The 13,525-nt window shown below is 35.4% G+C and overlaps 2 protein-coding genes and 1 long non-coding RNA gene across 3 annotated transcripts; all 3 read right to left on the bottom strand.

Annotated features, from left to right (window-relative positions):
* Positions 1 to 708: 708 nt before the first annotated feature.
* LOC113360777 (protein trichome birefringence-like 25) lies at positions 709 to 2,299 on the bottom strand. Its single transcript, XM_026604241.1, has 3 exons — positions 1,972 to 2,299; positions 1,593 to 1,873; positions 709 to 1,467 (listed from the first exon to the last, which is right to left on the bottom strand). Exons 1-3 carry the CDS (start codon positions 2,297 to 2,299, stop codon positions 709 to 711), a joined length of 1,368 nt encoding a protein of 455 aa, XP_026460026.1.
* A 6,462-nt stretch (positions 2,300 to 8,761) lies between these two features.
* On the bottom strand, positions 8,762 to 10,298 carry LOC113360776. The gene is made up of 5 exons (XM_026604240.1): positions 10,173 to 10,298; positions 9,867 to 10,085; positions 9,634 to 9,771; positions 8,948 to 9,175; positions 8,762 to 8,770 (listed from the first exon to the last, which is right to left on the bottom strand). The coding sequence occupies exons 1-5, from the start codon at positions 10,296 to 10,298 to the stop codon at positions 8,762 to 8,764; spliced, it is 720 nt and encodes a 239-aa protein (XP_026460025.1).
* Positions 10,299 to 10,380: 82 nt separating this feature from the next.
* LOC113362206 lies at positions 10,381 to 12,048 on the bottom strand. The gene is made up of 4 exons (XR_003365618.1): positions 12,015 to 12,048; positions 11,821 to 11,886; positions 11,610 to 11,688; positions 10,381 to 10,600 (listed from the first exon to the last, which is right to left on the bottom strand). It is a non-coding gene; the product is annotated as an uncharacterized LOC113362206 (long non-coding RNA).
* Positions 12,049 to 13,525: the final 1,477 nt, after the last annotated feature.

The raw sequence follows: 13,525 nt of genomic DNA, 5'->3' as shown, positions 1-13,525 counted from the left end.
AAATGGTTCCTTGGATTCATTGTCATTGACTCGACTGCACGTGCATACTCTGATCACTACATTGCTCATCACCATATCTTCTCTTGCATATCCCAGATGGGTTCCTTGTTGAAGCATCTCTTTTGCTTTTCTGCTTCGATTATTTCTTCTCTCCAGTGGGAATAAGCTTTTTCATGACCTTGTCCATTCTTTGGTTTTACGTATATATAGACCACGTGTTACTAGTCACTAGTTACCAAAGAGAAACGGTTTTGTTTTGCAACCAGGAGGCACACCCATGTTTGATTCTCGAGTTCAGAGTACCCCAGGACTAGTACTGTTGTGAGTTATGGCTACGTATATAAGCCTAACAAAAATCTCAGAATATACATGTATTTTCTGGTCGTAAAGTATGAATCTTTATAGAATTCTATATGTTGTTTTGCGCATCACAAAAATGGCTTATAAAGCTTCCTGGTCTAAAGAATAGTGGAACAACGATAACAGACACTGTCACGTACTTTTGCTAGTTATGAGAAGAGTGCAGTCTGTAACTCCGTACGAAAAGAGAAGCTGTATTCTGAAATAGTTTGTGGTTTTGGACTTCTGGGTATTCACTACCACAACCACACAGTTGACACCCCTGTCCCTGCTGATAAGTTTAGTGCTAAATGGTATTATTGGCAGAGAAAATAACTGAACATTTATTTCTGTCACTTACAAGATATATTAATCGTTTAACACCATCTCCATGATCAAATCGTTCCAATTATCAATAGGTCCTGGTAAACACCAGTGCAAGTAGTCAGGATTTGGATCTGTGGCATTTTTATCCTTTGCTAACGGATGGAAATGCCAGTATGGACCAGGATGTCCGTCAGGCCTAAGTAACGAAAGTTTAGAGACGTTCAAAAATTTCATAGTTATTCTTTTACTGGAGTGTCCAATGGTTTCTGAATCCTTGAATGATTCCAACTCAACGTTACGGAAAATAACTTCCTCATCGTTCAAATGAATCTCTCCTTCTTTACATGGCGCAGTTCTATCATATGTTCCTCCTGCGTTTCCATACCCATTCTCGTAATGGACTGGTGTCGTGGTCCTGTACAAAACTACGGCGCTGTGATTAGAAGTGTGCACAAAGTCGAACACTGTTCTAAGGGCTTTACGATAACCATTGTCCAACCCATATTCTGTCAAGTTCTTCCCTGGACAGTTATGACAACCTAGAATTGTGTTGTTTTCAAAGTAGGTTGAATCTCTCAGAAACCATCTTCCACAAGAAATTATTACATAATCGAAACTTGTATATTGATCAGCCCATTTCTTATCTAGTTTGTCGATGTCTAACCGGAAAACGTTCGCATCTTCAGAGGCCTTGACTAAGAATGGAGACCAGATCACCGTGAGGGAGAAGTTATATGATGGAAAGTGCCAGCGTTGAATTCTGAACCCCTCGTCATGGTAAGCTTCATCCGCTGCTTCTACCTGATTAGATGCATAACAAAATTGGTTTCCATGCAATTTTTATCTAAAACTCAAATCATGTTACACTTCAATATGAAGTCAGCCAGTGACTTCCTAAATCAGAAAGGAAGCCTGCCCGAACATACCTTGGATAGAATGCAGAGCAATGACTGAGCATGGTTTCGAGAAATAGAATCACCAATGATAGCCCAATGTTTATTTCGCATTGAATCAAGGAATTTCACTGCATTAAACCTTGGTAATTCGCAGTCTCGTGGTCTCCATCTCCAGTATAAGAACCCTGAATCTGGTCGCCCATTTTTAATACAATTCTGGTCGTCAGGAAGGATATTAGAACAACTCTCAGTATTGTACACAGGTCCTGATGGATCCGGAATCCATTCCCCAATTGAAAGATCACATTTTTCTGCAATTATAACCCGAATTTCTTACATAAATCCATCCATTAATATGTAAACATCCGGTTTGCATTAGAAACTTAAAATGAACATTAGAAACTCAAACCTTTCATTGGAATCTGATTCTGATTTTTGCTTGTCTGCAACTTAGCGGAATCCTCTGAAGGAGCAAGTGCTGGTGAAACCGTATCGTCTACTGTTTTCAGTACAGAAGGAGCAGCTGGTGGCGGCGACACCGCCGTCTCTACAGAAGGAGTTTTAGTGATGGCAGATGATAGAAATCCAATTGAATAAATATCATCGTTAGTGATAGTAGAGTAAATGATGTGAAAACCGAGACATATCACAAGAACTGAAACAGAAAATCTCACTAGAAAATGGGATTGCTTGAATACGGACCATGGCTTCCAATCTAACCTAGTATCCTTCACCATTTTCTCCCCGATTTTACAGAAGAAAAATATGAACAGAAAGGAACCTTACAAGTAACAACAATACTGCACTTTCCTATACCAGATTACTATAAACGAAAGCAATAAAAACCCAAACTTCAAAAAGATTGTTTCTTAATCACCAACCCATTATTCTTGCTTCTGCTTAAGAAAAATAATTTTTAGTTGTTCAAAAAATAAGGAAAAAAAATCAATTAGAGAACTGAAATGGTAAGCTAATTATTTACGTACAAATGGCGTCTCACGTCTTCCTCGGCCAGAGACTAAATCTGCAGGCGTATTAATGAGAAGATCTCTCATTCTACTTTAGGTTGAGCACTTCCAATTCAAAGTTGCCAAGTTTGATTTTTGAACGGGAGTCTGGAGTACTTTGCTAATGTAGTAGGACTATTAGTTGGACATAAAAATTCAATTTGTAATAAAATCCCAAATTGAAATCACAAAATTGGTTAGAAAAAAAAGATCAAAATCAACAATTTCTAGGTGAAAAAGATATTTCGATTTTGATATTGTTTAAATGGACAAAAATGTAAAAATAACTATGATGTAAACAGTTTCATCCTACCCATTTTCAAATACTTTTTCTTATTTTTAATTTTACATCAGGATGCATCCAGTTTCATCTTGTTATGAATCCAGTTTCATCCGTGCTATTTTTTTAGTGTCCATTTCATCCATACTAATTTTTACTCGTCCATTTGAACCATGTTTTAAAAATATTTAGATAAATAATCCATTTTCCGTAATAAAATCTCAAATTAAAATACTATATACCATAAAAACCAAAGATCCTTTCAAATTAATATTTGGGCAATTATGACTGCGCCCCATTCCTACTGCTCCTCTAGTGTAGAAAACATAATTTGGACAGCGCTAACCATCAAAACAGATTAACCAATATTCAAAATCTTCAACAGACGTGAAAAGGTTCATCCGTGATGGAAGATAACGATTGGACTGGCTTTTTAGGTAGGTTGAAATCAATGGCGCAACTAGACTTTTGGTATCGCCCTGGCTTGAACATTTTTTTTACCTCTGGCTTAAGCCTGAATTTTACATACTACTTATGGGCCAATATAAAATCAGCTACTCCCACCGTCCCATATATATATGCGGAGTTTTGATTTTTGCTTGTCCCGTTAGATGGGCGGATTGGTATTTCCAAGATGAATATTTCCATACTTTGTCCTTATTAATGGTAGATAGAAAGTTGGGTTATTAATAGGAGAAGGGGTAAAACATGAAAAAACATAGAAATTTATGAATCCAATGTACTTTTCTTAATCTAAGAGAATTTTCTCTCACCGCCTATATATATGTGATAACTGTTCTCGGGTTTAGCTAGGAGAAGCCTCGCTGTAGTTTCGCCCCTGGTTGAAATGGAAACAATCATGATAACTGTTCTCGGGTACGGTATTAAACACTAATTACATGCGACTTCAAATATCAGGCTAAAATGCAACACGGGGAAGAAAAGTAAGGGTGGTGCTGAGTTGAGCCAGTATATTTTTGTTGAGAAGCTCCAAAAAAAAAATAGTCTTCCAGATGGACGGCCAAAAAAATCATTTAGAAACCGTATACTCAAAGAAAAAAATGGTAAATCCTTTTTTGGGATCAATGGGCTTCAGTTAAGCTTTTTTGATTAAAATTTTTGGTTTGGAAACAGTCGGTATAATTTTAGAATGTGAAAAATACTAGAACCCCCTATTATATGGGTTCAACCATATACAAGCCCCACAAAATGGATCTTACACCCTCAACTCCACACTTTCCGTTTTTGATATTTCTAGGCCCAGAAAAAAAAAATTGGGGCCTGGTTTTCAATTTTCCCGGATTGCTGACGTCATCAGGATTTTTAATAAAAGTAAAAATACCGAAATTAACCTTCCCTATTTATAGACGTTTTATACCTACCAGAAACTGAAAACCAAATCAGATTCAGCTCTTTCTTCTCTCCGCTCTCGTTCAGAAACAGAATTTGAGATTTTTCTTCAGACGAATTCGTGAATTTTGATAGTTTCATACTGATTTTCGTTAATTTGATAGTAAGAAAACGAGAAGAAGAACAACATAAACGAGAAGAAGAAGAAAACGAATTTTCTCTCAATTCGTTGAGGTGTATTCGTCTGTTTTTCAGATCTGACGAGATAGTGAAGCTGCATTGATGAACAACAAATAGGTTTGTTCGATTTTAGCTTTTCTGTTGCTTGATTCACTAGTTTTCTCATCGATTTTTTGAATCTCGATCTTCTACTGATTACGATTTTTGTTCTGTTTCGAATTTGTTGAGTCTGAGAAGAGGAAGAAGACAGTTGGGAATACATAAATCAAAATAGGTACGAATTGTGATTTCGATTTAGTTTTCAAATTCAATTGATTTTGATTTTAATGTTTCGATCTATTTTTGTCACTTTTGATACTTACACATGTTTTTGTTGATGCTTACACATGTTTGTTTGATACTGAGAAGAGGAACAAAATAAACATTGTTTCAGAAGAAATAAAACAACAAATCTAGGTAAGAATTTTATGTTGTTTTTGATTTCAGATCTGTTTTCAAATTTTTTTTTGAATTATTTTGTTGTTCTTTCATGTGCGATCTGTTAATTTGTTGTTTTACTTTTTGTTGATACTGAGAGAAGTATGAAGAAACAATTTTGTTTCAAAAAAACAACTTCAAATTGATTTGTATACATGCTGTTTTTTTTGTTACAGTATGTGTAACTTGAGGTTACACATATATATCATGTTGTATTTTAAGCATGCTTAAAGAAGATGCAGATGTTTTTTAGTTGCAGCATGTGTAAATTTATTTTACACATATATATCCTCTTTGTATTTTTAAGCATGTGTGAGGAAGATGCAGATGTTTTTTTAGTTACAACATGTGTAATTTTAGTTTACACATATATATCCTGTTGTATTTTAAGAATGTGTAAGTTGAAGTTACATATATATGTCCTGTAACATGTTTTATTTGTAAACAATTGTATCATCTGTATCTTTTACTTATATTTAGTTTGCCGCATAGAATATACTTCTCACGAGGGGGCAACGCCCCCGAGTGAATTGCGTTCGTTTTCAAATTTTGATATTCTTATTGTGTATTTGATATTTTCAGGTTGTCATGGCTGTTGTTAGTTGCGCTGCTGTTAGTTGCATTGCTGTTGTTCGCTACTTTTCTGATTTCATTACCCTGCGTGTTAATACTGATATCAAACTTGATGAGTTTAAGGAACAAGTTTGCAAGGAATGGAAGCAGTTTACTCCACTTGGTATTACTTTCTTCTTTCGAGAAAGTGGGAAAGATTTTCCGCTTGACTGTGATTTTTCTTTGTAAGCTCTTATATCTATCACAAATAGTAAACAGAAGACCAGTGTTGATATTTTCTTGCAAAATGTTCCTCGTGTGGCCTCTTCCTCTAGCTCTAGGGCAGATTCTTCTATTTCTAATGGGTCTAGTAGTACGTCTTCGTCCACAAACAATCTTACTGTTGCAATGTATTTGGAAGATAAAAGTAAGCCAGCGAAACCTTTGTTATCGGATGGTTGGCCCAAGGTTCTTGGTGATATTGGCCATGTGTTTGTTGAAGGAGTTAAGCAAGTCAGGGTTGCTTTTACCAAGTATCGTCTTCGCACTGGTTTCCAAATGATTGTAACTCACAATGAGCGTTCTAGGTTCACGGCTAAGTGTGCAGATGAAAAATGCGGCTGGAAATTCCATGCAGCTTCTATCGATGAAAGGAACGAAATGTTTCAGGTAGGTTTTCCGTGTTCTGTCATCTAATGCTTAGCATATGTTATGTTTTGTTACAGTATGTGTAACTTTGGTTTACACATGACGTTTTTGGAACCATATTGTGTTTTGGTTGAATTGTTTATATTTTGTATGAATCTCTTCAGGTCAGGTCTTATAACCCTGAGCACATTTGTGGTGCTGGTGGACGCAACTTGAACCAAACTTACTCCACCAGCTTCTCGTCTAGTTTGATTGAGGAAGAAGTTCGCAAAAATCCTCACAAGAAGCCCAAGCAAATTGCTGCTGATTTCCAGACCAACTATGGGATCAACATGGAGTACTACCAGGCATATAATGCTAGGGAAAAGGTTTATGATACGATTTATGGCGACGATGTCAAGTCCTACTCGCACTTGGTATGGTATATTGATGCTATAAGGGAAACCAACCTTGGTAGTGTGATAAAGTTTGAACGTGAAAATAAACAGTTCCAGCGGATTTTCATCGCATTTGCTGCATGCATCAAAGGGTACCGGTTTTGTCGTCCAATGGTATACTTGGATACTACTTTCCTTACTGGTACATTCAAAGGTTGCTTGATGGCAGCTACTGGGATCAATGGTGGTAAAGGTATGTTTTTTCTATGTGTTTTTGTTTTTTATGAACAACTTCAGTTGACAAATAACTAACAGTTACACATGTGTAACTCTCAGTTACACATTAATTTACTCAGTGTGTAACTAAGAAAACAACATCTGTAACCTTAAGTGACATATTTGTTTTAGCATGTGTAACCTTAAGTTACATATTTGTTTTAGCATGTGTGAAACTTATTATTCTTTCGATTCTGCACAATTTTTTTTGTAGGATTTTTCCCCCTTGCTTTTGCACTAGTCGATTCTGAGACGATCGACAACTGGGAGTGGTTTTTAAGGAATTTGAAAGAAGTTGTTGGTGATGGGAGGCCAATCACCTTCCTTTCGGATCGCCATGAAGGACTCTTGCAAGGTGTTCCACTTGTTTATCCATATGGGTTCCACAGCTTCTGCTACTATCATTTGACGAAGAATATAGCCATCACTGCAACAGATCCTAGGTACTCACTTGTGATGGACCATTTCCGAGAGGCGACATACGCACTCTCACCTGAAAACCATGCGAAAGCCATAAAGAAGATTAGAGATTTGAACTGCGATTGGGTGGCTGATTACATCGAGACAATCCCACCTGAAGCATATGCGAATGCCTATTTCAAAGGTTGTCGGTATGGAAGAACATCTAGTACTCTAGCAGAATCAGTCAATAGCTGGGTTCTGGTTCACAAGAAGATGCCTGCATCTGCTCTTCTTGATCAGGTTAATTGAGTGTGTGTGTGTGTTTTGTTGTTTTGTTGTCTTTTTATTTCATGTTTTGTCACTTTATGCATTGATGAGTTTTTTTCTCCTTTTCAGATTAGGAGGAAAATAATGTGTTTGATGGCGGAGCGTCGTGAAATTGGTGCTAATATGATGACTCCATTAACCCCTGAGTATGAAGAAAAGCTTGTGGCTCTTCAAGATGAAGGTTTGGCTTGGGAAGTATTGGTTGCTAGTCCTACCGTGTTTGAAGTTATTAGTGAAAGGTCTCACATGGTGGACCTCGAACACGAGACTTGCACCTGTCAAAGGTTTGGTTTCTTATGCTTTTTTCTTCTCTTTGTATGTTCTTTTTTTTAAGAATGTGTATATCCACTTTACATTAGATATATGCATGTGTTAATAATAGTTACAAATTTATTTTGCAAGTGTAACTTAAAGATACACATCCTGTACATGCACCTGTAGCTAGCTAATTTTGAGTGTTTTATGATTTGTATGTGCAACTAACTGATTTTTGATTTGTTTTTTGTTTTCTTCCAGGTGGCGCGTAAATGGTTTTCCTTGTGCTCATGCTCTTGCAGCCATACGCAAGATTAAACGTGAGGCTATTGATTTCATTTCACCGTATTTTACAAGCGACTATTTTAGGAAGACTTATATGCATGCCATCCAGCCGATTCCCAACTACAACAGGCCTGTTGAATATCATCCAGACGACACCGTCAACCCACCTACCGTGAAGAAGCAACCAGGTATACCACCAGGGAAAAGGATTATAAGTAAACACGAGAAGAAGGTGAAGAGGAAAGTTCATTGCAGCAACTGCAAGGAAACAGGTCACAACAAGGCAGGTTGCAGGAATCCTCGGAAGTTCACACCCCACTAGCTTGAGCCTAACAAAATTCATTTCTGCAACTAATGATTTGATTGTTATTTATCTTTGATTATTTGTTTTTTTAGTTTTCTTCATGTTGGTTTTCATGGACCAAACGTTTTTATTTTTCTTCAACGTTGATTATGTGTAAGGATGATTCATTCAGATTTTATATTTTGTCAGTTCACAGTTGAAATGCATTTTATTCTATTTTTGATTTATTGTATACGTCTGATCAGTGGTCAAATGCTTTTTGTAACTTTTGTTTACACTCAAATATATGGATGTGTAACCGGAAGTTACACTGCTGTGAATGCATGTTTAACATTAGCTTACACATGATAAATGCTGGTGTAACTTTATTTTGATTTATTGGGCAATCCGATCAATGACTTGTGTAACTTCAGTTTGCACTCAAATATATGGATGTGTAACATTAGCTTACACATGATAAATGTATATGTAAAATCAGGTTACACTTTCTGCATCAAATTAAGATGTATATGTAAACTCAGGTTACACTCTTCTTCTTCATGCTCAGTAGCTCCATGCTCAGTACCTCCATGTACATCATCTTCATGTTGCATAAACTCTTCCTGGGTCACTTTGTAAGGATCAATACCCATTGCTTGCATAATTTGGCAACTAAATTTGTGAACCTTGAATTCCGCTGTTCCTGAAAGGTCCCCTTCTGATATCCCTTCTCTTGCAATTGCATACACTACTTTAAGCATTGCTTGCTTTTCTTGCAGTTGCTCTTTCAGATGGCTATTCTCAATAGTTTGCGCTTTCAGCCAACTTTGCAGGTCGTCCTTGCTGGGTACCTCGGTTGATATACCCAGCTGCTTCTCAAGCTGTGAAAACTCAGCCACAAAGCTAGGAGTTGGCTGCAATTAACAGATGGAGAGGTTAAAAAGAGATTGCAAAAAACAGTTGAACATTCTAAATATACATTTTTCGGTTGTATGTGTAACTTAAAGTTACATAAGCACATTTAATATGTGTAACCTATAGTTACATAAGCACATTAGATATATCTAATGTAAAGTGGATATGTGTAACTAAAGGTTACACATATATCTAATGTAAAGTGGATATACATATAAAATGTGTAACCTATAGTTACATAAGCACAGGATATATATACAAACAGGATATATATGTTACATAACCTATAGTTGCATTCACTTGTGTTATCTTTTGCATGTGTAACTATAAATTACACAAGCACATTTAAATGTGTAACTTATAGCTACACATGACAATTTTGATTACATCAAAGTTTTATCTAAATTACATTACCATAAATTTACAAAACCTAAACCAACTGACATATAACACTTACCGAAAACTGTGTCATGTCTGTTTTCCAAATGTAATCAGAAATCTGGTATATATCCCATCTCCCAACCCTCGGGATATCTTCCTCGTGGTTCTCAACTTTCGGGATTAATCCTGCTGGCGTGTGTTCAGCAAACAATAACTGCAACATATAAATTTTAATTAGTCGCTTGAACAAAAATATCCATCACGTAACACTAAAACTGCTGGAATAGAAATTACACACAAGCTTTTTACCAGTAGGTATTGCACACAAGCCTTCACATTTGACAAACAACTAAGATTAGTATGAATCTCTTCAAACAAGTGCTCGTGTATTAAATCAGGCCACGACACCTTGAGCACCGTATCATAAGTTTCAACGATACTAAGATATTTCGCGTTCACTCCATTGGCATTTTTGTCGCCAAAAAACAATACACAGCAAAGATAAAGACCTATCAGGCAAACTAGATTCTTTTCATCAACTTTCTTTCTTTTCCCACTTTTTCTCCTTTTTGCCATAAGTTGTTTTATCTTCTCTAAAATGTTTGTCTTAGTCACCGTCGTCTGATGCTTTGTAGATTTGATATCGGTGAAGTATTTGTTGTATAAAACATTGTCAGTCAAATCACTAGGACAATAGTACTTTAACAGCTTCTGACCCTTTCTGCTTCCAATCCTCTGCATGCAAAATATACCAGCCAGCTTTTCCGGTGTAGACTCTATAATCTTATCATCAACAAACTTGAATGAACATGGTATCTCACAATCCATGTCAAAGCAGTTCAAGAGCTTCAAGACGCCGTGTTTGTTGGTAGTTATCTGTCTTGTTGTAGTTGGTACAGTTGTATCATAGTCATCGTAATACATCATTACGAGTTCTCCGTAAGCAGCTCTCCTAAGATATCTATGAGCCCTATCAGTCAGTCCTATAGGCTTTATCACCTTTACTAAATCCTTTACTGCATTCAACGACTGCCTTAGGTTTCCTGTACACATCACACACAAAAATAGCATGAGTCAGTATGTTGTGTACTTATCAAATACACTCGTTTTTAACTACAAAATGAAAATCATGTTACAAACTATGTGTATTTGCCAAATACACAAACTGAATCATTCTATTCTGTGTTGTGTAACCTTAACTTACATGCATATGAAGGTTTAAAGGGGTCATTTTTTTATGTCCAACTATAATTTACAAACACAATACAGTCATAGGTTATATTTTTGCATGTGTAACTTTTAGTTATCTAGGCAATTGCCAAATCAGTTATGTTATTATGCATGTGTAACTTGTAGTTACACAGTCAATTGGCAAGTCAGTGATTAGATTTTCAATGTGTATCTTATAGTTACACAGCCACTTTGCAAGTCATTGGTAACATCTTGAATGTGTAACTCACAGTTAAGATGTGTAACTACAAGTTACACAACCACTTCTGCAAGGCTCATTTGTATGTGTAACTACAAGTTACACACTCAATATACAAACCACAACATAGTGGTGAGATTTTGAATGTGTAACTTAAAGTTACACAGGCCCTTGTTTGCGTAGTTATACATTCAAAAGCATCACTTATATTAGAAACTTTTAAATTTCTTCAGTTAGTAGATTTTAACTACAAGTTACACACTCAATCCTAGACATTCTACAAGGTGTAACTTTAACTTACACATGCATATTAATGAGTAAATTTAATTTACACAACCAATTTTCTATGTGTAACTATAAGTTACACATCCTAAACACAACCAATTTTTTATGTGCAACTACTAGTTACACATCCCTAGGCAAGTCAGTGGTGACAGGCTCACTTAGTATGTGTAACTATAAGTTACACAATCAATATACAAACCACAACACAGTCAGTGGTTACATTTTGAGTGTATAACTTATAGTTACACATGTCCTTGTCTGTGTAATTACATATTCACAAGCATTATATGAGAAATAAACATGAGACCATGACAACAATAGTTTTCACAACTTAGTACCTGTAATTGTATCATCTTTTCTAGGGGGATTCATTTTTCCTTTCACCATTTTTATTCCAAAAGAAATTTGATTCTGAATCTGCAGTTGATGTAGTAATAAAATCAAGTTAGTTGATTGCAATTCAACTTAGAGTTTCTAGGGTTTTCAAACAGTAACATCTCAGAAATGAAATCCACTAAATCAATCAGTTATATCACATCCATGACTTACCTTTGTTTCTATTTAATCAGTTATTTCATGGATTTTATGCACAAACGATTGTTCTCCTTCTCCGATCTGTAAAATTATCAGTCAGAATGAGTTATGTTTGTTGTAATCTCATTACAAACCCTAGTTTAGAAATTTTCGACCCACGAATCAGTAACAACAGGAATCAAAACTAACAGCTTCAAATCAAAACTTACCTAGTGATTAATCGTCGGAGTATTTCATCAACAGGAATCAGTAACAACGGCGATTTAGGTTTTGAATCTGAAACTGAATCTGAAACTGTTTCTTTTGATTTTTTTTGGTTTTTGAATCTGAAACTTTTTCGATCTGTTTCTCTGATTTAGGGGTTAGCAAATGATGAATAGTTTTTGATCTCGATCTTTGTTTTGGAACAGATTTCAGGAAGATTTCTTGATTTTTTGGGTTTTTTTCTAGATTTCTTTTTGTTTCAGGTGAGTGAGATTTGTTTTCTCTCTCCTTAGAAATGAAATAATGGCGTCTGAACGAGAGAAAGGTAGGTGACGCCTCTTATATACTTGAGGCTAATTTAGTCTTTTCGCTTTTATTAAATTTATTTTTTAATTCAGGCCCTACTAATAAAACTCTTTTATCTAGGGGCCTCATATTATGGGTTATCCATGGGTTGGGCCTGAGCCTAATTTCCCGGTTTAGAATCTAGATGGATAACCAAATAGACCATCCAGAAATTATTTACCCAAAATAGGTTTCTTGGTCTCTTTTGCGACCCAAAATATGTACCATGGTCCTAAAATATAAATTTATCACTGTGATCTCAAATTTATTTTACGATTCAAATTTCACCTAGTTGTTAAAAAATAAATAAATACATAACTGGTCCAATAACTCTCGAAATTTTATTTTCCGGTGTACACAACGAATAATAATTGATACGGTTTAAATATCCATAAATGCTTAGGATACTTTTCTAATACCTAAACATAATATTTTGCCCAGCTTTTTGTCTTTAATTTCAGAGACAATTGACTAAAGTACCCTTAACTACAAATTTGACATTGTCAGAAGTTATAATGTTCTAGGATCACTTTTTTTTCGAAAAAAGAAAACGTTATTAAGAAAAGAAAAACCAACCAGATACAAATTCAGTCAACCAGACATCACAGACTAACCTACATATGCAGAAATAATTCCCAGTTATTCAAGATTTGAGAATTGTCTATAAACTTAAAGTGTTTGACTGACAACTCCAAAGAATAAGAGTTTGCTTGATATGGATAATAATCTGATATACTGATTTTGATCTTCCCCTAAACATCTTATTATTTCGTTCCTTCCAGATGTTCAAAAAAAAAACATAATGAAAAAAGCCCTGTACCTGTTTACTTCGTCCTTTCAATAAATTGCTACTCCAAGCTTCAAAAAGCTGAAACACTGTATCCGATAAGGGCTAACAAATGTGAAAAGCTTTTATGAGATAACCCCAGATATAACAAAATAAGAGTAACATGATACTGTAATATTTTTAATGAGATACAACATAACGTTTTTATGTGTAATGTAAATGCAAATACCGCCAAACTACTTAAGAGTCTAGGACGTGTTCGTTGATGGATGATATAAAACTAAAGCAAATCAAACACAAACGGCAAACAACGATTGTACTTGGGAAAAAATATAATCTGGAGTAATATTATTTAAATAAAATAAAAGAAGAGTTTTTTTTTTT

Source organism: Papaver somniferum, chromosome 3 (assembly GCF_003573695.1).
Source record: "Papaver somniferum cultivar HN1 chromosome 3, ASM357369v1, whole genome shotgun sequence".
Taxonomy (NCBI): Eukaryota; Viridiplantae; Streptophyta; class Magnoliopsida; order Ranunculales; family Papaveraceae; genus Papaver; species Papaver somniferum.
Note: the sequence above shows the minus strand (reverse complement) of the source record. Positions and strands in the feature narration are given on the sequence as shown.

What these genes read in the sequence shown, in the direction of transcription:
- LOC113360777 (XM_026604241.1), bottom strand. Translation starts at nt 2,299, where the DNA reads ATGGTGAAGGATACTAGGTTAGATTGGAAGCCATGGTCCGTATTCAAG. An exon ending in GAATCAGATTCCAATGAAAG is followed by an intron (nt 1,874 to 1,971) that starts GTTTGAGTTTCT and finishes TTATAATTGCAG; the next exon opens with AAAAATGTGATCTTTCAATT. An exon ending in TGCTCTGCATTCTATCCAAG is followed by an intron (nt 1,468 to 1,592) that starts GTATGTTCGGGC and finishes GCATCTAATCAG; the next exon opens with GTAGAAGCAGCGGATGAAGC.
- LOC113360776 (XM_026604240.1), bottom strand. Translation starts at nt 10,298, where the DNA reads ATGCAGAGGATTGGAAGCAGAAAGGGTCAGAAGCTGTTAAAGTACTAT. An exon ending in CTACAAAGCATCAGACGACG is followed by an intron (nt 10,086 to 10,172) that starts GTGACTAAGACA and finishes GTTGATGAAAAG; the next exon opens with AATCTAGTTTGCCTGATAGG. An exon ending in CAGACATGACACAGTTTTCG is followed by an intron (nt 9,176 to 9,633) that starts GTAAGTGTTATA and finishes TGTTAATTGCAG; the next exon opens with CCAACTCCTAGCTTTGTGGC.